At 42.3% G+C, this 25,593-nt stretch overlaps 1 protein-coding gene across 3 annotated transcripts in view; it reads right to left on the reverse strand.

The window, feature by feature from the left end:
- Positions 1-25,593, reverse strand: part of LOC109895673 (BDNF/NT-3 growth factors receptor-like) — a 90,478-nt gene that overhangs the window by 9,838 nt on the left and 55,047 nt on the right. For 2 of the 3 annotated variants that reach the window (XM_031830358.1, XM_031830355.1), the window contains one exon: positions 22,647-22,893. In XM_031830358.1, coding sequence (XP_031686218.1) covers positions 22,647-22,893 — 247 coding nt within the window. The remainder of the gene's footprint in view (positions 1-22,646; positions 22,894-25,593) is intronic. The other variant, XM_031830356.1, reaches the window with a different exon arrangement.

Below are 25,593 nucleotides of genomic sequence, written 5' to 3' on the forward strand. Positions count from 1 at the left end.
ATTGGAAGCTATTTTGTAGATGACATCGCCGAAGTCGAGGATCGGTAGGATAGTCAGTTTTACTAGGGTAAGTTTGGCGGCGTGAGTGAAGGAGGATTTGTTGCGGAATAGAAAGCTGACTCTAGATTTGATTTTTAGATTGGAGATGTTTGATATGAGTCTGGAAGGAGAGTTTACAGTCTAGCCAGACACCTAGGTACTTATAGATGTCCACATATTCTAGGTCAGAACCATCCAGGGTGGTGATGCTAGTCGGGCGTGCGGGTGCAGGCAGCGAACGGTTGAAAAGCATGCATTTGGTTTTACTAGCGTTGAAGAGCAGTTGGAGGCCACGGAAGGAGTGTTGTATGGCATTGAAGCTCGTTTGGAGGTTAGATAGCACAGTGTCCAAGGACGGGCCGGAAGTATACAGAATGATGTCGTCTGCGTAGAGGTGGATCAGGGAATCGCCCGCAGCAAGAGCAACATCATTGATATATACGGAGAAAACAGTCGGCCCGAGAATTGAACCCTGTGGCACCCCCATGGAGACTGCCAGAGTGCCAGCATGCCATCCGATTTGACACACTGAACTCTGTCTGCAACATAGGGACACCTGTACTCCCATTGGCTGCAGGTGTGTGCATAAGTTTCTCTCAGGCTATTCGCTGCCTAGGCAGAAGGGTAAACCACTAGGAGCAGATATCCCATATGGGTGGAGCTCCACGATATAGAACAGGATGCACCAGAGCTCAATTACAAGTCTCATAGCAAAGGGTTCGAATACCAATGTAAATAAGGTATTCTGTTTTTTATACCTTAATAAAAATATCTAAAAACCTGTTTTCGCATTGTCATTATGGGGTATTGTTTGTAGATTGATGAGGAAAACATTTAATTTAATGTATTTAGAATAAGACTAAAGTAACAAATGTGCAAAAAGTGAAGGGGTCTGAATACTTTCTGAATGGACTGTATGTCCCTGTCCCTCATGTGCAGTTACTCTCACTGTGCTTCAGTACAGGTGGACTTATTAATGCTTAGGACTGTAGCTACAGTACAGTCATATCGTCCCAGGCACTGCACGATACAGGAAGCTGTTGTTGGCCACCGCTGTCTGCTGCCCACTCAGCCCTGCGTGGTCTCTTCTTCTCTCCTATCCGTCAGAGTAGCCTTTACTTTATCAGTCCATTAAAGCCAAGAGATAGTCATCCCTGGTATGTGTGTTTGTTTGTGTAAACCAATCTGGCTCCATCTCTAGTCCGCCTTCTCAAAGGCTCCTGACGCCTCCTCACCAAATAACTCACTGTAAGTGTTTTCACATAACTAAAACCCCACTTGAGTTTCCAAGTACAGTATGTATGTTGCGATGGATTCATGGTCAAGAACAGTGTGGGGTTGAGGGCGAAGCCAACATCTAGTGAGTGTATTTATTTATCGTTGTTTGTTTAATCACATTGTAAAACGTGGAGTGGTTTGAAATATTAATGCTGTGCTCCTGATCTTAGTGACTGCAACTTTTTTACAGTTTCCTAGCAGCACTGTATGTTAGAGTGTGTTTGTGTGTGTTTCTGGGGTTGGAACAGGTTCAGGAAACAACCAAAAACAGGAAAATATTTTTACAAAAAATTGAGGAACAGAATCTGAACAGGGAATTGAAAGTGATCTATAATGTTCTGGAACAGAAAAGTAATTTTAAAAGCATGGGAAGCGGTTAATAATGTTATTTTACATTCCTGGCCTTTTTTTTCCAGTCCCACAAAAAAAACGTAACAAAGCACCTATGCAAAGCCCTCAGTCTGTCACCCAGAAACTTAATCCAGTGTCTGCCTGCCAGCTGAAAATCCGGTGTAGACTACGAGCCCCTCCCCCTCTGACGCAAAGCCTACTGACATTACAAGTGTAATTCAGAAATTAGGGTGAAAGATTTTTAATTAGAGAAGATTCGATTAACTTTTTCAATGCTAGTTAAGGATACTATAGTTATCACGTTTCACATCAAATTGATTAACTAAAAAAAGGTAAGACAGGTTTTGATTTCCATTCTGCTGCCGCTCTGCACACACAAACTGGTCCAATGTTGAGCCAACTTTTTGAAGTTCAAAGACATTCAAAGTTCCTTCATAGAAGCCGCTCCTCTGTAGTTATAATTCTGTGGGCCTAAATAAGATAATGCATGTCACAACAAAACAAGATGCCCAGTACTTCAAGCCAAGCCTAGTCCTACACCCTCCTACAACCTCTCCCCACCTGCAAAATTTTGGTCAGATCTTGCACACTACACTTGTCTGTCCAATGTTTGTAAATAGCTTGCCGCTTCATAGCAAGCTGCTTTATCCTCACTGATTGGTGAATTAATTTCATGTCGAGCTAAATGTAAAACAATGTAGATTTATTTCAGAGGTTTAAAAAGGAACAGAAATTAATTATATAAACCGTTTCTTTTTTGGAGCTTGAATCTAAGAACTTTTTGCTGTTTTGCTATTTGCTATTTTGCTGGTCAGAACAGTGGAATGTAACGAAAAAATATTGGTTTGGTTCAGAACGAAATGCGTCCTCAGTATGTACATGAGTGTGTGTGTGTGCTTGTTTGTGTTTATGTCTGTGTGTGCGTTTGAGTGTTTCATTGTCAGGAAGCCCTTGATTAATTGTTCTTAACATCCTAGGTTCATCAAAAATTAAGAGAAGCAGTTTTACTGGCATGTTCAGACAGAGGGCCCAATGGTTTTTATAGCTCAATATTCTGAGTTGAGAAAATTCTCTCTCTCTCTCTTTCTCTCTCTCTCTCTCATAAATAACTAACCCACCGCTAGTCTGGGCAAGAAGACCTCAAAGAAGAAGTAAAAATTACGAATTTTGAGTTTAGTGTAGTGACCTCGGAGGCCGTGGTATCCATGGCAACGAGGCGGGTTTGAAAGAGCGCTTATGGGAGGCTTTAGGCTGGCTGTGTGGGAGGAGCTTCACTATGAGACTCCTCCCCCTCCTTTTTTAAGGGGGTACATCAGCTTTAATATTGCAGATAGATTGTAACTTCCATCAATGTAATTGCCTGCATCACTTCCAATACCCCATATATATTTTTTCAAATATATACAGTATCAGTCAAAAGTTTGGACACACCTACTCATTCAAGGGTTTTTCTTTATTTTTACTATTTTCTGCATTTTAAAATAATAGTGAAGACATCAAAACTATGAAATAACATATATTAACCAAACAAGTGTTTCCAACAGTATTGAAGGAGTTATGCTGAGCACTTGTTGGCTGCTTTTTCTTCACTCTGTGGTCCAACTCATCCCAAACCATCTCAATTGGGTTGAGGTCGGTGGATTGTGGAGGCTAGGACATCTGAAGCAGCACTCCATCACTCCCCTTCTTGGTCAAATAGCCCTTACACAGCCTGTAGGTGTGTTGGGTCATTGTCCTGCTGAAAAACAAATGATACTCCCACTAAGCACAAACCACATGGGATGGCGTATTGTTGCAGAATGCTGTGGTAGCCATGCTGGTTAAGTGGGCCTTGAAATCTAAATTAATCACTCACAGTGTCACCATCAAAGCACCCTCACACCATCAAATCACCTCCATGCTTCACGGTGGGAACCACAAATGGAGAGATCACCCGTTCACCTACTCTGCGTCTCACAAAGACACGGTGGTTGGAACAAAAAAAATGTGCACATCTGGACTCATCAGACCAAAGGGCAGATTTCTCTTCTTCTTATTGGTGTCCTTTAGTAGTGGTTTCTTTGCAGCAATTCAACAATGAAGCTGTGATTCACACAGTCTCCTCTGAACAATTGATGTTGAGATGTGTCTGTTACTTGAACTATGTGAAACATTTATTTGGGCTGCAATTTCTGAGGCTGATAACTCCAGTGAAAGTATCCTCTGCAGCAGAGGAAATTCTGGGTCTTCCTTTACTGTGGTGGTCCTCATGAGAGCCAGTTTCATCATAGCGCTTGATGGTTTTTGCGACTGCACTTGAAGAAACTTTCAAAGTTCTTGAAATATACCGGATTGACTGACCTAAATGCCTGGACTGATGGACTGTAATTTCTCTTTGCTTATTTGAGCTGTTCTTGCCATAATATTGTCTTTTAACAAATAGGGCTATCTTCTGTATACCACCCCTACCTGATCACAACACAACTGATTGGCTCAAACACATTGAGAAGGAAAGAAATTCAACAAATTAACTTTTAACAAGGCACACCTGTTAATTGAAAAGCATTCCAGGTGACTATCTCATGAAGCTGGTTGAGAGAATGCCAAGAGTGTGCAAACCTGTCATCATATATTTAGATTTGTTTAACACTTTGTTTGGTTACGACATGATCCATATGTGTTATTTCATAGATTTGATGTCTTCGCTATTATTTGACAATGTAGAAAATAGTACAAATAAAGAAAAACCCTTGAATGAGTAGGATTGTCCAAACTTTTGACTGGTACTGTATACAGTGCCTTGCAAAAGTATTCATCCCCTTTGGCATTTTTCCTATTTTGTTGCATTACAACCTGTAATTTAAATAGATTTTTATTTGCATATTATGTAATAGACATACAGAAAATAGGTCAAATTGGTGAAGTGAAATTAAAAAATAACATATTTAGTAATGAAGCCCCTATAAATATAATAAATTAAATCTGGTGCAACCAATTATCTTCAGAAGTCACATCATTAGTTAAACATCTCTTGGATAGGGGGCAGTATTTTCACAACCGGATCAAAAGCGTGCCCAAAGTAAACTGCCTGTTACTCACGCCCAGAAGCTAGGATATGCATATAATTAGTAGATTTGGATAGAAACACTCTGACGTTTCTAAAACTGTTAGAATAATGTCTGTGAGTATAACATAACTGATGTGGCAGGCGAAACCCCGGGCACAATCCATCCAGGATTTTCTTTGAGGTCATTGTGTTTTCCAATGCTTTTCTATGGGAATCCTGATTTATTAGGGCCCATATTGCAGTTCCTATGGCTTCCACTAGATGTCAACAGTCTTTAGAAATTGGTCAATGTTTTTCTTTTGAGAAATAAAGAAGTAATTCTGTCCTTTGTACGTGTCACTCTGAAGGGCTCTAGTATTTTGGTGCGCGTGAACAGGAGCGTGCTTGTGTTATTTTTCTTTGGTATTGGAAACTGTTTATCCCGTCTTAGATTTGATCGATTATTTACATTTTAGGATACCTGAGGTTGGATTAGGAACGTTGTTTGAAATGTTTGGACCAAGTTTACAGGTAACTTATTAGATAATTTGTATCTAATGTTGGCGAGTTGGAACCGGTGTATTTCTGAATCAAACGCACCAAATAAATTGACATTTTGGGGATATAAAGAAGGAATTTATCGAACAAAACGACCACTCATTGTGTCCCTGAGGCATTTGGGATTGCAAAAAGAAGAAGATCTTCAAAGGTAAGGCATTTATTATATCGTTATTTCTGACTTTTGCATCGCACCTGCCTGGTTGAAAAATGATTTTCATGTGTTTGTATGCGGGGCGCTGTCCTCAGATAATCGCATGGTGTGCTTTTGCCGTAAAGCCTTTTTTAAATCTGACACAGCGGCTGGATTAACAAGAAGTTAAGCTTTATTTTGATCTATTACACTTGTGATTTATGAAAGTTGAATATTGATATTTCTGTAGTTTGAATTTTGCACTCTGCAATTTCACAGGATGTTGGCCAGGTGGGATGCTATAAAGTCCACCTGTGTGCAATCTAAGTGTCACATGATGTCAATATATATAACCTGTCCCGAATGGCCCTAGAGACTGCAACACCACTATGCAAGAGGCACCACCAAGCAAGCGGCACCATGAAGACCAAGGAGCTCTCCAAACAGGTCAGGGACAAAGTTGTGAAGAAATACAGGTCAGGGTTGGGTTATAAAAAAAATCTGAAACTTTGAACATCCCACGGAGCACCATTAAATCCATTATACATTTTTTTTAAGAATATGGCACCACAACAAACCTGCCAAGAGAGGGTCGCCCACCAAAACTCACAGACCAGGCAAGGAGGGCATTAATCAGAGAGACAAGAAAGAGACCAAAGATAACCCTGAAGGAGCTGCAAAGCTCCACAGTGGAGATTGGAGTATCTGTCCATAGGGCTACTTTAATTCTTGTGACTAGCAATCCCGGATCCGGGAGCGTAATCATAGCCTCAAACGAATTAACATAACGCAGCGGACATAAATACCCCTAGAAAATGTTGAGACACAGCTTAGCCTTTTGTTAATCACACTGTCATCTCAGATTTTCAAAATATGCGTTACAGCCAACTCTAGACAAGCATTTGTGTAAGTTTATCATGGCATAATGCTATGCTAGGCTCTGCTGGCAGCAGGCAACATTTTCACGAAAATAAGAAAAGCAATCAAATTAAATAATTTACCTTTGAAGAACTTCGGATGTTTTCACTCAGGAGACTCCCAGTTAGATAGCAAATGTTCCTTTTTTCCAAAAATATTATTTTTGTAGGCGAAATAGTTCCCGTTTGATCATCATGCTTGGCTGAGAAATCGACCGGAAAATGTTATCACTACAACGCCAAACTTTTTTCCAAATTAGCTACATAATATCGACAGAAACATGACAAAAGTTGTTTAGAATCCATTCTCAAGGTGTTTTTAACAACCAAGAGCCGTCCTGACACTGAATTGGTGCAGTCTGTAAGGGTGAGGGGCCAGGGTGACTGTGTGTTCTGTGTGAAACACGGTACCTGGTGAAACCCTATTGGAAGAAGGACCTCATTCTGAAAAGTGTCTGTGTGACCTTCTAAGTTATCCTCAGAAGTGGTGAATTCCAATTATTTTAAATGTGCTAGCCAGGTATGCCCTAGGTTTGGCCATTTTAATATTAAAACATCTTGAATCTGTGTGAACTAGTTAAGACCATTCATGACATAGTTCAATAAAGAAGGTTGAACCTGTAATTGTTTTAAACATGTACCCCATTTTAGAAGTATTGAAAGATGTAAATGTATGAGCTGCATTATCCTAATCATGAGATAGAAATAAGACAATATTCCTACAGGTTCAAATATAGTTGAAAAACAATGAATTCATTAGGTATGTTTCAGAATAGCATTGTGTGACTGTGATTTGAGAGTTGTGTGAATATGGAAATGAGTCTTAATCTGACGTTTGGATAGTAACATATAGAAATATGCTTAATCAGATGATTGAAATTTGGACATTGATGTAGCTTTATCTTGGGGTTCTGTTCCTTCACTGCCCATCATAGAATATCACGGGGTGGTATTGAGAGCGGGATGATATTTTAGAAAGCAGCGGAAGGTTCCTGAGAGGCTTGATTTTTTGCCGTGGTCTCTGGGAGGTTAGAGAACCGTTGAGGATCCCATGACGGGCTGGTCATTGTCCGGGAAACAAAAGTGATTTTTTTTGGTTCTGCTGAGAGTATATTTTCTTGCGTTTTTTATGGATTCTGTGAACATATGAAAAAGTTATCAATTGTATGTGTATATAATCGATTACTAGATATTTGATAAAGTAATGCTGGGAATATAATTATATACAATTTAAACCACCCATACGTAGACGTACGTAGGTTTTGAGTTGGTATCTTTAATGGATAATTTGATAAAGATGAGGTTTAAGCATTATTAAACAGTCTACAATGTATTGGCAATTGTCTCAGAAACTGATTGGTGTGTCCACTTTTGGTAAACTTACCCTAACGATGTAACTATAAAACGCTTATTGGATTTTCTACGTCCGGGTGCTACATTTGAAATACAACTGCCCTTAAGGCCTGAAAATGTGTTTAAATATTTCTACCTAGTATGAGAGGAGTTGCTGGGTTTATTGAATAAACCTTAATTAATCTTTATAATATCATACAAAGCCTAGGGTATCCATCAAACAAATTATCATTGCGTGATTAATGTGATGTAGTAAAGTAATTGAAATACGTTGCATGAGACAACATAATCTACTTTTATTAAAAGCGCAAGGTTTGTTTCCTCGTCAATGAATGTCAATTTAACTCTTTGCTAATCTATTCCTTTGGTATGTGAGAATCTCGCCGGAGAAACACTTGGACCTTTAATTAAGGCTATTAGCTGGGAATTGTGTCGTTATTATGTGCCTGATTTTACGACTACAGACAATTGTAAATTGGGTTATTTGCAGTGTTTCTTCGTCATTTCTAGAAATCTTTGTAATTTCTAGAAAATGTAAAGGTTCTAGATTTGGGGTGGCAGGTGGCCTAGTGGTTAGAGCGTTAGAGCGTTAGACCAGTAACCAAAAGGTTGCAAGATCAAATCCCTGAGCTGACAAGGTAAAAAATATGTTGTTCTTCCCCTGAACAAGGCACTTAACCCACTGTGCCTAGGCCATCATTGAAAATAAGAATTTGTTCTTAACTGACTTGCTTAGTTAAATAAAGGTAAACATAACATTTCAATAGCATTGGGTCTATGGTATTGACTAAAATCTGGGTTTCTGATTGTAATTCAACTATTGGTATGTTTTGCCTGGAAAGATACGGCCACCAGTGTTTGCTTAAAATAAAAGCTGAACGTTTTAACAGCTTGCTTAGTTCAAATTGAAAGACTAATTCATTCAACATAAATAGAGAGGTTATTTTGATGTAATATGTTGTCTGTTGCCTAAATGGTCTGCTGGAATAACATATTGAGAATGGAGTTGTATTTAAATAACTGAATCAAAGAAGAGACAGTTACCTACATCTTATGAATTCAAATAATGGTGGATAGGTAATTGCGATAGAGTTGTGCCCAACAAAATGTTTTTTTGTATTCTATTCTGTATTGACTGAATTATTTTATACATTTGGCACATGACATGTTATTTTTAAAGTCTTGGAGATGTCATAAATGTGAAGCTGAAAGAGAAGATTGTCAAGTTTGTTTTTAATCTTATGATAGACGTAAGCGCAGAACGTTGTTTGAGTAGGAGGATGCAGAGGACAATCTCCAAACACCCACAGGGCCGAAAGAGTGGGATGCCTTGTCAGGACCCGGAGGAGGCGAGTGGGAAAGCTGCTGTTACCGTCAATACTACTCACCAACGTGCAATCATTGGACAATAAATTAGACGAGGTACGATCACAAATATCCTACCAACTGGACATCAAAAACTGTAATATCCTATGTTTCACGGAATCGTGGCTGAATGCGACATGTCTATTCAGCTAGCGGAATATACGCTGCACCAGCAAGATAAAACAGCACACTCCAAGACGAGGGGGAGGGGGCTGAGATTGAATCATACTACACTGGATCTGACGCTCGTCTTATGTGGCAGGGCTTGCAAACTATTACAGACTACAAAGGGAAGCACAGCCGCGAGCTGCCCAGTGACACAAGCCTACCAGATGGGCTAAATCACTTCTATGCTCGCTTCGAGGCAAGCAACACTGAGGCATGCATGAGAACATCAGCTGTTCCGGATGACTGTGTGATCACGCTCTCCGTAGCCGACGTGAGTAAGACCTTTAAACAGGTCAACATACACAAAGCTGCGGGGCCAGACGGATTACCAGGACATGTGCTCCGGGCATGTGCTGACCAACTGGCAGGTGTCTTCACTGATATTTTCAAAATGTCCCTGATTGAGTCTGTAATACCAACATGTTTCAAGCAGACCACCATAGTCCCTTTGCCCAAGGACACAAAGACAACCTGCCTAAATGATTACAGACCCGTAGCACTCACGTCCGTAGCCATGAAGTGCTTTGAAAGGTTGGTAATAGCTCACATCAACACCATTATCCCAGAAAACCTAGACCCACTCCAATTTGCATACCGCCCAAAGAGATCCACAGATGATGCAATCTCTATTGCACTCCACAATGCACTTTCCCACCTGGACAAAAGGAACACTTATGTGAGAATGCTATTCATTGACTACAGCTCAGCGTTCAAGACCATAGTGCCCTCAAAGCTCATCACTAAGGTAAGGATCCTGGGACTAAACACCCCCCTCTGCAACTGGATCCTGGACTTCCTGAAGGGCCACCCCCAGGTGGTGAGGGTAGGTAGCAACACATCTGCCACACACATCTTTCATTAAATTGTCTAATATTGTAAGAAACACTTCTTTGAAGGGTTTGCATGACCTATGACCTCTGTCAATGACTTTCCATTGTGGTTTGATCACCCTCATTGGAAAGCCATTTGGTTAATGATTTTAAGGTAATTTGTAATACTGATTTAAAGGTCATTTGTAATATTGATAATTATGATGAAGTTTATAGTTCTTAGCCATATTTGTGATTTGGATCAATGTGAAAAAGGAGAGGGTGTTGCCTTTGACTAAAGGTAGGCTGCCTTAAGTCTATTTTCCTACGACCGTATGGATACAATTATTTTTTATTTATGGAGTTCTTAAGAGTAGTGATTTTAATTTGATTTAGTTTTTTGAAATGTTGTTTTATTTTTTGACCAGTAGTGCGTTTTTTTTTACACGTTACTCACATAGAGAGTTATGTGTCAAAATGGGGGAGGTAACAGCCCTCCCCCGTTTTGGATTAAAGTTGACATATCTTGAGTGATGTGTATGGAGTGATATGTGAAGGAGTGTATTGTTGTGTTGTTTTGTTCTGTTCTATTCCCGATGGGTCATAGGTCTAATTTCCTGATCCTGTGGCTCTGCGATAGAGTTAATGGTGTGATGGGGAGTATAAGCCCATTTGAAAGAACAGTTTCAATAGAATGTGTTGTTATTCTTTTTGACATATGTTTAAACATTTGTATTAAGAATAATTGGTCAAAGTAATCATTTATCATATGGTTAATGAACTGAACTAAACTGTTGTTCTGATCTGTTCTCTTGAGGTTATCATGAAAAATGACATCAGACGGTATCTTAATGTAAGGAAGAGATAATTGGACCGAACGGTGTGTGTACCTCAAACCCCCCTCTAACTGGCTGAAGAATAGGAACAAAGGCGTTCAATACGGCCCTGTCCGCACCACTTCTACTGAGAGAAATGAGTCCGAGCCAGCAACCGGTGTACAGCATCTGATCAAAGCTATCAACTGCTTTTCTCTCATGTCTTTTCTCAGGAGTGTGAGAGGAGTCCACGTGGAGTGAGCATGGGGAGAAATATGTTCCAAACTTCTCTTATGTTACTGGTATACTGGTTGACGAATGGACAACAAATAAGGGGGGTAAAGGTGATGGCGGCTCAGGTGAAACATTGAAATTGGGACATTATCATGGCCATCCACTTTGAACTGTAAAGCTATCTGAAGAAGACGAAAAGGACGCCAGAAGAATCAGTGCCTGAAGGGGGGGGGGGGGGGGGTCAACTGTGCTCAAAATTGTTTTAGACTTTGGGGTATCAGGTTGATTGCAGAGGTCTACACACAACATGGCGGATATTTCTTTGGCTGGTTTGGTCTCTGAGCGCTGTACTCAGATTATTGCATGGTGTGCTTTTTCCGTAAAGTTTTTTTGAAATCGGACACAGCGGTTGCATTAAGGAGAAGTGTATCTAAAGTTCCATGTGTAAGAGTTGTATCTTTTATCAACGTTTATTATGAGGATTTCTGTGAATTGATGTGGTTCTCTGCAAAATCACCGCATTTTTTGGAACTACTGAACATAACACCCCAATGTAAAATGAGATTTTTGGATATAAATGTGCACTTTATTGAACAAAACATACATGTATTGTGTAACATGAACTCCTATGAGTGTCATCTGATGAAGATCATCAAAGGTTAGTGATTAATTTGATCTATATTTCTGCTTTTTGTGACTTTTTCTGTGACTTGGTGGTGACCTAACATAATCGTTTGTGGTGCTTTCGCTGTTAAGCCTTTTTGAAATCAGACACTGTGGCTGGATTAACGAGAATTGTATATTTAAAATGGTGTAAAATACTTGTATGCTTGAGAAATTTTAAATATGAGATTTTTGTTGTTTTGAATTTCACTGGCTGTTGGCGGGGTGGGACGCTACTGTCCCGAATATCCCAGGTTAATGTTTCTGTTCTATACAGGGCCAGACACTGGTCTCTACACAATGAAACAGCAGATACTGTCTGCTATGTATACTAGGTATCTTTCATACAAATCCTAACCTTGTGACCCATTCTATATATCTGTTGTTCATCATGTAGGTTGAAAGGGGTGTATCTTGGCTATAAAATACCTTTGTACTTTTGTCTCGGGGCTCTCAACGAATCATCTGAGCGTGAATCGTCAACCAGCCATGACCAGCCATCATTATCGTAGAGCACTCAATCGATTCAATTTATATGTGTGTGTTGTATTGACCTGCTCCCTTATTAATAAGTGATTAAAGATTTACTTTAAGTATAACTCTGACTTGTGTGATAAGTTTGTCTCTCCTCATTTGATAGTAAAGAAATTAACCACCACAACATATATATATACATACATATCTCAGCCTCCAGTATTTATGCTGCAGTAGTTTATGTGTCGGGGGGCTAGGGTCAGTTTGTTATATCTGGAGTACTTCTCCTGTCCTATTCGGTGTCCTGTGTGAATCTAAGTGTGCGTTCTCTAATTCTCTCCTTCTCTCTCTCGGAGGACCTGAGCCCTAGGACCATGCCCCAGGATTACCTGACATGATGACTCCTTGCTGTCCCCAGTCCACCTGGCCGTGCTGCTGCTCCAGTTTCAACTGTTCTGCCTTCTTATTATTCGAACATGCTGATCATTTATGAACATTTGAACATCTTGGCCATGTTCTGTTATAATCTCCACCCGGCACAGCCAGAAGAGGACTGGCCACCCCACATATGCTCTCTAATTCTCTCTTTTTTTCTCTCTCTCGTAGGACCTGAGCCCTAGGACCATGCCCCGGGACTACCTGACATGATGACTCCTTGCTGTCCCCAGTCCATCTGACCGTGCTGCTGCTCCAGTTTCAACTTCCACCTGACTGTGCTGCTGCTCCAGTTTCAACTGTTCTGCCTTATTATTATTCGACCATGCTGGTCATTTATGAACATTTGAACATCTTGGCCATGTTCTGTTATAATCTCCACCCGGCACAGCCAGAAGAGGACTGGCCACCCCACATAGCCTGGTTCCTCTCTAGGTTTCTTCCTAGGTTTTGGCCTTTCTAGGGAGTTTTTCCTAGCCACCGTGCTTCTACACCTGCATTGCTTGCTGTTTGGGGTTTTAGGCTGGGTTTCTGTACAGCACTTTGAGATATCAGCTGATGTACGAAGGGCTATATAAATACATTTGATTTGATATATAAACACATTTTAAAAATATATATATTATCCTTTATTACCTTCTAACCCAACCACCCTTCTCCTAATTGGAGTAAACTAGTGAACAACACTTAGGCTTCTACTTCCAGCTTATACATACGTTATACATTTTACGGATACAATGTATTTTACAATAGTTATATTTTGTTTGTTTTTACTCCTGTCCTTCCTCTAACCTCAACCATCTATTTCTTTCACAAAAGTTCTGAGCCTATATATGTTTTATGGACACAGTATGTTTTACATTAGTTTCTTGTTACTAGTTGTTATTATTCCCAAACTTCAGCTCCATTCAACTCCTCCCATCTATCTCTTAACACCATCCATATTGGCTTTATATATTCTTCAACTGTGCTGTGATGTTTCACCGAAGTTCTGAACCTTTCTATTCTCATAATTTCTAGAGATTGTAAATTAAAAATAAATGTTTTTGCTTAAAGTATTATTATATTGATTGATTGACTATGACTTTTCAGATCACCCTGTAGTGCTATCTGCAGAGTTAGCTCCAGGTAAATGTTGCAATTTTTCAGCCATTGCTGGACCTGTGACCAAAACTCCCCCTCATTTTTCCAGTAGACTGAATTGCGTAGCCTTGTGTTTCTACGGAGATTGTCATTCCACTGGGAATCACTGTGTTTCTTATCCCCAGGAGTGAGTATAGCGAGCCTTGTCTGTTGGTCTGTAATTAAAAAGCATACAGATTTGTGTGGTCATGCGGATTAAAGAGAAATAAGAAAAGAGGCTGATCTTTACGTACAATTCGTCTCCTTTTTTCCCTGAGTATGTTTGTGCGTCTGAATTGCACTAGTGAATAGGGTACCATTTCAGATGCAGCCACTGTCAGGCATAATCTCTAGACAGGAAGCCACTTGTGCTGGTCCACCTTCTGATCCCTCCTATGACATCATTGTTCATCATTCTTTTACCCAACTATAGGGGGAGAGAGCAGCTCTCAGTCTATTTCTCAGCATCTATCATTGGCTCCTTTCTCTTTTTTACATTTCTTTCTCTCCACATTCGGTCCCTTCTCTCAACCTCTTCACTCTGAAGCCTCTCTTCTCTTTTCTCCCGTAGCCCTCATCTCTTGCATCTATATTTGTGTGGATTTCTTTGACTCACTCTCCATTTCGCCTCCCGCCCTCTCTCCTCATCTCTCTCTCCCTCTCTCTCTCTCCCTCCTTTTCTGCCTCTCTCTCGTTCTCTGTAGTATCGGAGCTGCATACTAATAGAGTTCTTTAATTACTTTCTTTCATAGGGACTGTCTGATATAACTTAAGCTGTGCTGCCCTTGCACATTGCTATGGCGAAACTCCAGTGGTTAATTGTACTAAGAGGAGGCGTGTGCGCGTGTGTGTGTGTTTCTGGGGTGTGTGGGGAGGGGAATAAATGTTGAGAGAGACAGACAGACAGACAGACAGACAGACAGACTGACTGAGACGGAGTGAGAGAGCTAGAGGAATGAAGAGAAGGAGTATGATCCAAACACAGAGACACTATTTGAGCTAAGGGTGGGTGTCGTTTAGGGCCCTTTTATGCTCCTGTCAATCATATTAATCCCTGGCAGAGCACAGACAGACAGAGCTCTCAGCTCTCAGCTGTCCATCCGTCTGTCTGTCAGGGATATGTTACATACATTTGTGTACCTCCATTTCTCCAAGGTGGCATAGCAGTTCAGACGTCTTTTGTCCTCGTCTTGTCGTGTCCTGTATATATATATATTTACAACTTTTTCACATACATTTTATTTTTATTTTCCATCAACTCATCTTCAAAACACTCTCCTGCAACCCGCCTCACCAATGTATATTTATAAAAAAGTATTATTTACCTCAGATCTGTAATCCTCCAAGAAGCTAGCCAGAAACTCCAGGAGGCTGGCCTGAAACTAGCCAGTAGCTAATCCAGAAGCTAGTTCAGAAGCTAGTTGGCTCCTTTACTGGCAAGTCGTTGGTGTTCAGCTAACCACGGTTTGTGGTCATCGGCTATCCTTTGGCTCGAAAGTCTATCGCCAGTTCTGTACGGCGCAGCGCGGCTCGGAGCGGAGCATACCGGACCAATTTTTCTCTCCATGTCCCTGGATTTCGACTGCTCTCTGGACATTCATGCCCGGATCTCACAGCTAGCTAGCTGCTATCCGTGTGACTATCGGCCTTCGTCGATTCCGGAGCAAACATCAATTGTTCCGGAGCTAGCAAGCTCCGTCAATCACTCCTGAGTTCCATCAATCGCACCTGGGCTGCAGTCGCCTATCCGGACCCGTTTTGCTGCCTTCGCGGAGCCCCACCGGGCCTTCACAACTGGACTGCCGACGTTATCTACCCGAAGGAGTTATTCGGCTGGCTCCTCCGTCGCGACGTTACCTGAACGCCCATCTGCGGCCTGCTAACCGTTAGCTGTCTTACCGGCTGCTATCTGAATAGACAATCGGACAATTTTTTTTATTTTTTATTATTATTATTATGTTTTCTTCTTGGGCCTCTATAACTATATCTATTGTTTTTATTTTTGTTGTTGTTGTGTGATTTGGATTGATCCCCTCTACCACACGGAACCCCACTAATCTACTGACGGAGCGCAGGAGGTGGCTAACAACAGACCTCCATCCTATGCTAGCTTGCTACCGATGCCCTGGCTAGCTGTCTAAATCACCAACCAACCTCTCCACTCACCGGACCCTTTTGATCACTCGACTAAGCATGCCTCTCCTTAATGTCAATATGTCTTGTCCATTTCTGTTCTGGTTAGTGTTTATTGGCTTATTTCACTGTAGAGCCTCTAGTCCTGCTCACTATACCTTATCCAACCTATTAGTTCCACCACCCACACATGCAATGACATCTCCTGGTTTCAACGATGTTTCTAGAGACAATATCTCTCTCTTCATCACTCAATACCTAGGTTTACCTCCACTGTATTCACATCCTACCATACATTTGTCTGTACATTATACCTTGATGCTATTTTATCGCCCCCAGAAACCTCCTTTTACTCTATGTTCCAGACGTTCTAGACGACCAATTCTCATAGCTTTTAGCCGTACCCTTATTCTACTCCTCCTATGTTCCTCTGGCGATGTAGAGGTTAATCCAGGCCCTGCAGTGCCTAGCTCCACTCCTATTCCCCAGGCGCTCTCTTTTGACGACTTCTGTAACCGTAATAGCCTTGGTTTCATGCATGTTAACATTAGAAGCCTCCTCCCTAAGTTTGTTCTATTCACTGCTTTAGCACACTCTGCCAACCCGGATGTTCTAGCTGTGTCTGAATCCTGGCTTAGGAAGACCACCAAAAACTCAGACATTTTAATTCCAAACTACAACATTTTCAGACAAGATAGAACTGCCAAAGGGGGCGGTGTTGCAATCTACTGCAAAGATAGCCTGCAGAGTTCTGTCCTACTATCCAGGTCTGTACCCAAACAATTTGAACTTCTACTTTTAAAAATCCACCTCTCTAAAAACAAGTCTCTCACCGTTGCCGCCTGCTATAGACCACCCTCTGCCCCCAGCTGTGCTCTGGACACCATATGTGAACTGATTGCCCCCCATCTATCTTCAGAGTTCGTGCTGCTAGGCGACCTAAACTGGAACATGCTTAACACCCCAGCCATCCTACAATCTAAACTTGATGCCCTCAATCTCACACAAATAATCAATGAACCTACCAGGTACCTCCCCAAAACCTTAAACACGGGCACCCTCATAGATATCATCCTAACCAACTTCCCCTCTAAATACACCTCTGCTGTCTTCAACCAAGATCTCAGCGATCACTGCCTCATTGCCTGCATCCGTAATGGGTCAGCGGTCAAACGACCTCCACTCATCACTGTAAAACGCTCCCTGAAACACTTCTGCGAGCAGGCCTTTCTAATCGACCTGGCCGGGGTATCCTGGAAGGATATTGATCTCATCCCGTCAGTAGAGGATGCCTGGATATTTTTTTAAAATGCCTTCCTAACCATCTTAAATAAACATGCCCCATTTAAGAAATTTAGAACCAGGAACAGATATAGCCCTTGGTTCTCCCCAGACCTGACTGCCCTTAACCAACACAAAAACATCCTATGGCGTTCTGCATTAGCATCGAACAGCCCCCGTGATATGCAGCTGTTCAGGGAAGCTAGAAATCATTATACACAGGCAGTTAGAAAAGCCAAGGCTAGCTTTTTCAAGCAGAAATTTGCTTCCTGCAACACTAACTCAAAAAAGTTCTGGGACACTGTAAAGTCCATGGAGAATAAGAACACCTCCTCCCAGCTGCCCACTGCACTGAAGATAGGAAACACTGTCACCACTGATAAATCCACCATAATTGAGAATTTCAATAAGCATTTTTCTACGGCTGGCCATGCTTTCCACCTGGCTACTCCTACCCCGGACAACAGCACTGCACCCCCAACAGCAACTCGCCCAAGCCTTCCCCATTTCTCCTTCTCCCAAATCCATTCAGCTGATGTTCTGAAAGAGCTGCAAAATCTGGACCCCTACAAATCAGCCGGGCTAGACAATCTGGACCCTTTCTTTCTAAAATTATCTGCCGAAATTGTTGCCACCCCTATTACTAGCCTGTTCAACCTCTCTTTCGTGTCGTCTGAGATTCCCAAAGATTGGAAAGCAGCTGCGGTCATCCCCCTCTTCAAAGGGCACTCTTGACCCAAACTGCTACAGACCTATATCTATCCTACCGTGCCTTTCTAAGGTCTTCGAAAGCCAAGTCAACAAACAGATTACCGACCATTTCGAATCTCACCATACCTTCTCTGCTATGCAATCCGGTTTCAGAGCTGGTCATGGGTGCACCTCAGCCACGCTCAAGGTCCTAAACGATATCTTAACCGCCATCGATAAGAAACATTACTGTGCAGCCGTATTCATTGATCTGGCCAAGGCTTTCGACTCTGTCAATCACCATATCCTCATCGGCAGACTCGACAGCCTTGGTTTCTCAAATGATTGCCTCGCCTGGTTCACCAACTACTTCTCTGATAGAGTTCAGTGTGTCAAATCGGAGGGTCTGCTGTCCGGACCTCTGGCAGTCTCTATGGGGGTGCCACAGGGTTCAATTCTTGGACCGACTCTCTTCTCTGTATACATCAATGAGGTCGCTCTTGCTGCTGGTGAGTCCCTGATCCACCTCTACGCAGACGACACCATTCTGTATACTTCCGGCCCTTCTTTGGACACTGTGTTAACAACCCTCCAGGCAAGCTTCAATGCCATACAACTCTCCTTCCGTGGCCTCCAATTGCTCTTAAATACAAGTAAAACTAAATGCATGCTCTTCAACCGATCGCTACCTGCACCTACCCGCCTGTCCAACATCACTACTCTGGACGGCTCTGACTTAGAATACGTGGACAACTACAAATACTTAGGTGTCTGGTTAGACTGTAAACTCTCCTTCCAGACCCATATCAAACATCTCCAATCCAAAGTTAAATCTAGAATTGGCTTCCTATTTCGCAACAAAGCATCCTTCACTCATGCTGCCAAACATACCCTTGTAAAACTGACCATCCTACCAATCCTCGACTTTGGCGATGTCATTTACAAAATAGCCTCCAATACCCTACTCAACAAATTGGATGCAGTCTATCACAGTGCAATCCGTTTTATCACCAAAGCCCCATATACTACCCACCATTGCGACCTGTACGCTCTCGTTGGCTGGCCCTCGCTTCATACTCGTCGCCAAACCCACTGGCTCCATGTCATCTACAAGACCCTGCTAGGTAAAGTCCCCCCTTATCTCAGCTCGCTGGTCACCATAGCATCTCCCACCTGTAGCACACGCTCCAGCAGGTATATCTCTCTAGTCACCCCCAAAACCAATTCTTTCTTTGGCCGCCTCTCCTTCCAGTTCTCTGCTGCCAATGACTGGAACGAACTACAAAAATCTCTGAAACTGGAAACACTTATCTCCCTCACTAGCTTTAAGCACCAACTGTCAGAGCAGCTCACAGATTACTGCACCTGTACATAGCCCACCTATAATTTAGCCCAAACAACTACCTCTTTCCCAACTGTATTTAATTTTAATTTATTTATTTATTTTGCTCCTTTGCACCCCATTATTTTTTATTTCTACTTTGCACATTCTTCCATTGCAAAACTACCATTCCAGTATTTTACTTGCTATATTGTATTTACTTTGCCATCAAGGCCTTTTTTGCCTTTACCTCCCTTCTCACCTCATTTTCTCACATTGTATATAGACTTGTTTATACTGCATTATTGACTGTATGTTTGTTTTTACTCCATGTGTAACTCTGTGTCGTTTTATCTGTCGAACTGCTTTGCTTTATCTTGGCCAGGTCGCAATTGTAAATGAGAACTTGTTCTCAACTTGCCTACCTGGTTAAATAAAGGTAAAATAAAAAATAAAATAAATAAATAAATTTAGTGTTATGTGTTACGTTAGAAATGGATTCATGGTCTGGTTACTTAACATAGAAACGAAAGTAGATAGGTTGGTCGGGGAGGATGGGTGGCCTTATAATGTGACCATCCAGCGTGTTTGACTCGTGTTGGGGACAACTGTAGCATTTTAGCTAACTCTTCCCTTGACCGGGCTACGTAATTTCTCCTAACCTGCTGCGCTAGAATCCTAACCTGCTGCATTAGCCGTTAACGTTAGCCACAAATGCTTACATGCAACAAGCAGCCTGACCTCAGGGCAAGACTTACTATACTATACATCCTCCAAGATGTTTGATAAATTACATCCTCCATTTCCTGTTCCATTGGTAATGTAAAATATCCTACTAAATGCGAATTTACATCCCAAATCCTACGAATTGACCTTAGGCCGGGTTGCATAGTAACTACTATACTGCTGACATCTATACACTGACACCTATGAATAAGTCCTCTGCAGTGTTTCTCAACCCAGTCCATACACAGTCCATACAGGATGTTGCTGCTGACTGATCGATTCATCAGTTAGTTAGATACTTTATTGGTTAGTTCACTGCAAGCAAGAAAAACTACATCCAGAGGCTGCTTTTCTGGTTGCTGGCGTCACTAAGACACCTGATGCCCAACTTCTATCAACACGTCTCCAACGCCACTAGGGGCGATAAGGTCCTTGACCACTGTTATTCTACTCACAACCAAAGATACAAGGCCCTCCCTCGTCCGCCATTCGGCAAATCCGTACTCCTGTTTCCAGTTTACAAGCAGAAACTCAAAACATTTGAGAAATGTTCACCAGAATGAGAGATTATGCTACAGGACTGCATTGTTAGCACTGATTGGAATGTGTTTCCACACTCCGCCGATAACATTGACGAGTTAACCACCTCCGTCTCCGCCTTCATTCGAAAATGCATTCGTGACGTTTTCCCCACGATGAGGGTTCACTGCTTCGGCCGCGGACTGGAATATGTACAAGAAGTTCCGCTTTGACCTCTGCAGAGTAATCAAACGAGCAAAAGGACAATATAGGAATAAGGTGGACTCATATTACACAGGCTCTGCCGCCTGCCGCAGTGGTGCGGACAACAGTCGATTACGGATTACAAAGGAAGACCCAACCGTGATCTGCCCCATAATGCCTCTCTACCAGACGAACCCAATACACGCTTCGACAACAATAACATCGTGCCGGGTGTGAGAGCCGTCACCGACCCAGAGGATTGGGATCTCGCTCTCTGAGGCCGACTTGAGAAGGTCTTTAAACAGGTCAACATCCGCAAGGCCGCTGGGCCCGACGGGTTTCCAGGGTGCGTTCTCAGAGCATGCGCAGAACAGCTGGCAGGCATATTGAAGGTCATTTTCAAACTCTTCTTGTCCCAGTCTGTAATCCCCACATGTTTTAAGATGACTACCATCATTTCTGTCCCCAAGAACTCTAAGGCGTCATCCGACAATGACTACCGCCCTGTAGCACTCACTTCTGTAATCATGAAGTGCTTTGAGAGGCTGGTTATGGCACACATTAACTCCACCATCACAGACACCATAGACCCACTCTATACCGCCCCAACAGATCCATAGATGACGCAATATCAATTGCACTGCCCTCACTCACCTAGATAAGAGGAATACCTATATGAGAATACTGTTCATGGACTACAGCTCAGGGTTCAACACCATTGTCACCTCCAAACATGTCTCCAAGCTTAGGATTCTGGGTCTGAACACCTCCCTCTGCACCTGGATACTGGACTTCCTGACCGGCCAATCCCAGGTGGTAAGGGTAGGCAAAATACCTCTGCCACGCTGACCCGCAACACAGGTGCCCCATAGGGGTGTGTTCTTAGTCCCCTCTTGTACTCCCTGTTCACCGATGATTGCGTGCCAAGCATGACTCCAACACCATCATCAAGTTTGCTGATGACACGATGGTGGTAGGCCTGATCACCGGTGACGATTGATCAGCCTACAGGGAGGAAGTCTGTGACCTGGCAGTGTGGTGACAGAGCAACGGCCTCTCCCTCAATGTCAGTAAGTTTGGCATGGGCCCTTAAATCCTCAAAAGGTTCTACAGCTGTACCATTGATAGCATCTTGACAGGCTGCATCACTGCCTGGTATAGCAATAGCACCAACCTCGATCGCATGGAGCTTAAGAGGGTGGTGAGGACAGCCAAGTATATCACTAGGGCCATGCTTCCTGCCATCCAGGGCATCTATATCAGGTGGTGTGGAAGGAAGGCCCGGAAAATTGTTAAAGACTCCAACCACCTAAGCCATAGACTATTCTCTCTGCTTCTGCATGGCAGGCGGTCTGACACCAACAGGCTCTTGAACAGCTTCTATTCCAAAACAATACGACTGATAAATAGCTAACAAAATCTGAATTAACCTTGTATCCTCATTGACCTTTTTATTTCAACTGTTTGTCACTATGCACACTCACAGGGCCCTACACACTCACACACACTAACTCCATCATCTGCTCACTCACACATAATATGTACATACTGTACATTTATATTGACTTACACCACCCCCCCTCACATACAAGCTGCTGCTTCTCTGTTTATCTTAAATCCTGTTGCCTAATCCCCTTACCCTTATACATATCTACCTCCATCACTCCAGTATCCCTGCACATTGTAATTCTGGTACTGGAACTGACCCTGTATATAGTATGCTTACTTACTTACTCACTTATTGTTATCTTCATATTTCTTCTTATTTCTTGTGTGTTTTTTCCTAGTATTACCTTGTTATTGATTATTGCATTGTTGGGTTTTGAGTTTGCAAAAATGGTAGTTAACTGTACTTGCGCATGTGACATAAAAAACTTGACACTTGAATGTGCTCGAATACTAGTTTTTATTGTAACAGTTCTGAAGAGGACGAAGATTCTATAGCCTGCTGATCATGCCCATGCAGGGAGAGAGAGGGAGAACCATGCAAAGGGAGGTAGTACAATGCCAAGAAAAAAGAGGGCGACACATACACTTACCCTGTAGTAGTCCGTGCTGTACACGTCTCGGGACATGCCGAAGTCACCGATCTTCACCAGCAGGTTCTCTCCCACCAGACAGTTACGTGTGGCCAGGTCTCGGTGGACAAAGTGCTGGGAGGCCAGGTAGACCATGCCTGCAGCGATCTGCTGGGCGATGTGCAGCATCTGGGACTGGGTCAGCTCCACGGGTCGGTTTGTCGGACCGTCACCCATCATCACAGAGTCGGGACCGTGAGCCCTTCAGGAGGAGAGGAGAAAAAAATCAATTGAAATTACAAATCACTACCAGAAATGTGACATCCCATATCTTTCTTAGAACTTAGTGATGGCGTGGTTGTCCTATTGCTATTTTGCATACAACTTTCCCACGACTTTCTAGGAATGGTGCAGGATAGTTGCTTGGCTTTGGAACATTCTTAGCATATGTAGCCCTTTCCTGCAGTCAATGGCTACTGTCATTACACACCTGGCTAAAATATTACTGTAGCTCTGTTTGAATCACTTTTATAGTTAACTCTGACACATGCTGGAAACAGAAGATACTCTACAGGAATGATGGGGTCCATCCAAAGCATCTTGGCTCCTGGACTCTGTCCAAGCATTTCAAGGCTCCGTTGAGACAATTAGTTATCAATGACACAAGATCAACTCTGTTAATCCCTACCATTGTGACACTAAGTTGTCATAGTGCTGCATCTCCAATCGAAAATCAAATCAAGAATCGGCTTTCTATTCCGCAACAAAGCCTCCTTCACTCACGCCGCCAAACTTACCCTAGTAAAACTGACTATCCTACCGATCCTCGACTTCGGCGATGTCATCTACAAAATTGCTTCCAACACTCTACTCAGCAAACTGGATGGAGTTTATCACAGTGCCATCCGTTTTGTCACTAAAGCACCTTACACCACCCACCACTGCGACTTGTATGCTCTAGTCGGCTGGCCCTCGCTACATATTCGTCGCCAGACCCACTGGCTCCAGGTCATCTACAAGTCCATGCTAGGTAAAGCTCCGCCTTATCTCAGTTCACTGGTCACGATGGCAACACCCATCCGTAGCACGCGCTCCAGCAGGTGTATCTCACTGATCATCCCTAAAGCCAACACCTCATTTGGCCGCCTTTCATTCCAGTTCTCTGCTGCCTGTGACTGGAACGAATTGCAAAAATCGCTGAAGTTGGAGACTTTTATCTCCCTCACCAACTTCAAACATCTGCTATCTGAGCAGTTAACCGATCGCTGCAGCTGTACATAGTCTATCGGTAAATAGCCCACCCATTTTTACCTACCTCATCCCCATACTGTTTTTATTTATTTACTTTTCTGCTCTTTTGCACACCAATATCTCTACCTGTACATGACCATCTGATCATTTATCACTCCAGTGTTATTAATCTGCAAAATTGTAATTATTCGCCTACCTCCTCATGCCTTTTGCACACAATGTATATAGACTCCCCTTTTTTTCTACTGTGTTATTGACTTGTTAATTGTTTACTCCATGTGTAACTCTGTGTTGTCTGTTCACACTGCTATGCTTTATCTTGGCCAGGTCGCAGTTGCAAATGAGAACTTGTTCTCAACTAGCCTACCTGGTTAAATAAAGGTGAAATAAAAAAAATTGCATGATCCCAGGGGCGTTGGCAGACACAATGTAAGTAACTTAGTTGATGTCCCCCTAACTGCCCTGAATACCTCTGTTGATCCTACAGCTATTGTATGCAGTAACCATGTGCCTATGAACCAGTTACACTGTCAGCACTGAGGCGGAGTGCCTTAGTAGGAAGTCCACTGTGTCCACTGTGTGCAGCTCACTGTGCACTATCAGCTCCAATGTACATAACATGAGCAAGTCTACTTCTGACAAGCTTCCCAGTAAAGCATTAAAAACAATCAAGCAACCCAGAAAAGTGCTAAAAATAGCCCATATGAACATATGTAGACTAAGAAACAAGGTGCCTGAAGTCAATCACTTGCTTTTAACAGATGACGTTCATATTCGAACAATCTCTGAAGCACACTTAGATAATACCTTTGATGATACAGTGGTAGCAATACATGGTTATGCCTTCTACCGAAAAGACAGACATGTCAATGGGTGCGTTGTTGAGGTCTATATTAAAAACCACATCCCTGTAAAGCTTAGAGAAAATCCCATGTTAAATACTGTTGAAGTAATATGGCTATCTGCCTCACTTAAAGCCCATTCTGGTGGGAACTGCTATAGACAACCAAGTGATAAAAGTCAGTATCTGGATAATATGTGTGAAATGCTTGATAATGTATCTGATATCAGCAGAGAATTATATTTTCTGGGTGATTTAAATATTGATGTCACGGATCCCTCCGGAACTTTCATTACGCACACCTGTCCCCTATTCCCACTGATTAGTACTTATATAAGTGTGCCCTTTGGTTTCCATTGTCGATTTTTGTTACTATGTCTATTGGTGAGTGTGTGTACCTGCGCTGTGTATTTTGGCTTTTGTGCCATTGTGGATTGTACAGATGATTACGGGTCTTGTCCCGTGTGTTAATCATTGTGCACGTGTGTTATTTATTCGAGGTACTCCTCGCTCTTTCGTTTGGGTTTCTACCCTGTGTTTTGTATAGTGTTTGTTTGGACTTTGTCACCGTGCCTTTCCACGGCACGCCGTAATTTGGGTTTAATTCAAAAAAAATATTACGCATTCCTGCGCCTGTCTCCCGAATCATTCATACCAACATGACAATTGACTGGCTTTCATCAAGCTGCCCACTGAAGAAAAAACGTCAAACTGTGAGCAGTGCCTGCATCTGGTTCAGGTTGTCAGTCAACCTACTAGGGTAGTTACAAACAGCACAGGAATGAAATCATCATCTTTACTACTGCAGCAGAAATCTGCTTTAAAGTAGTATCCAAATCCATTGAATGTATTGATCACAACATAGTAGCC

The sequence above is a fragment of the Oncorhynchus kisutch genome, linkage group LG8 (assembly GCF_002021735.2).
Source record: "Oncorhynchus kisutch isolate 150728-3 linkage group LG8, Okis_V2, whole genome shotgun sequence".
Taxonomy (NCBI): domain Eukaryota; kingdom Metazoa; phylum Chordata; class Actinopteri; order Salmoniformes; family Salmonidae; genus Oncorhynchus; species Oncorhynchus kisutch.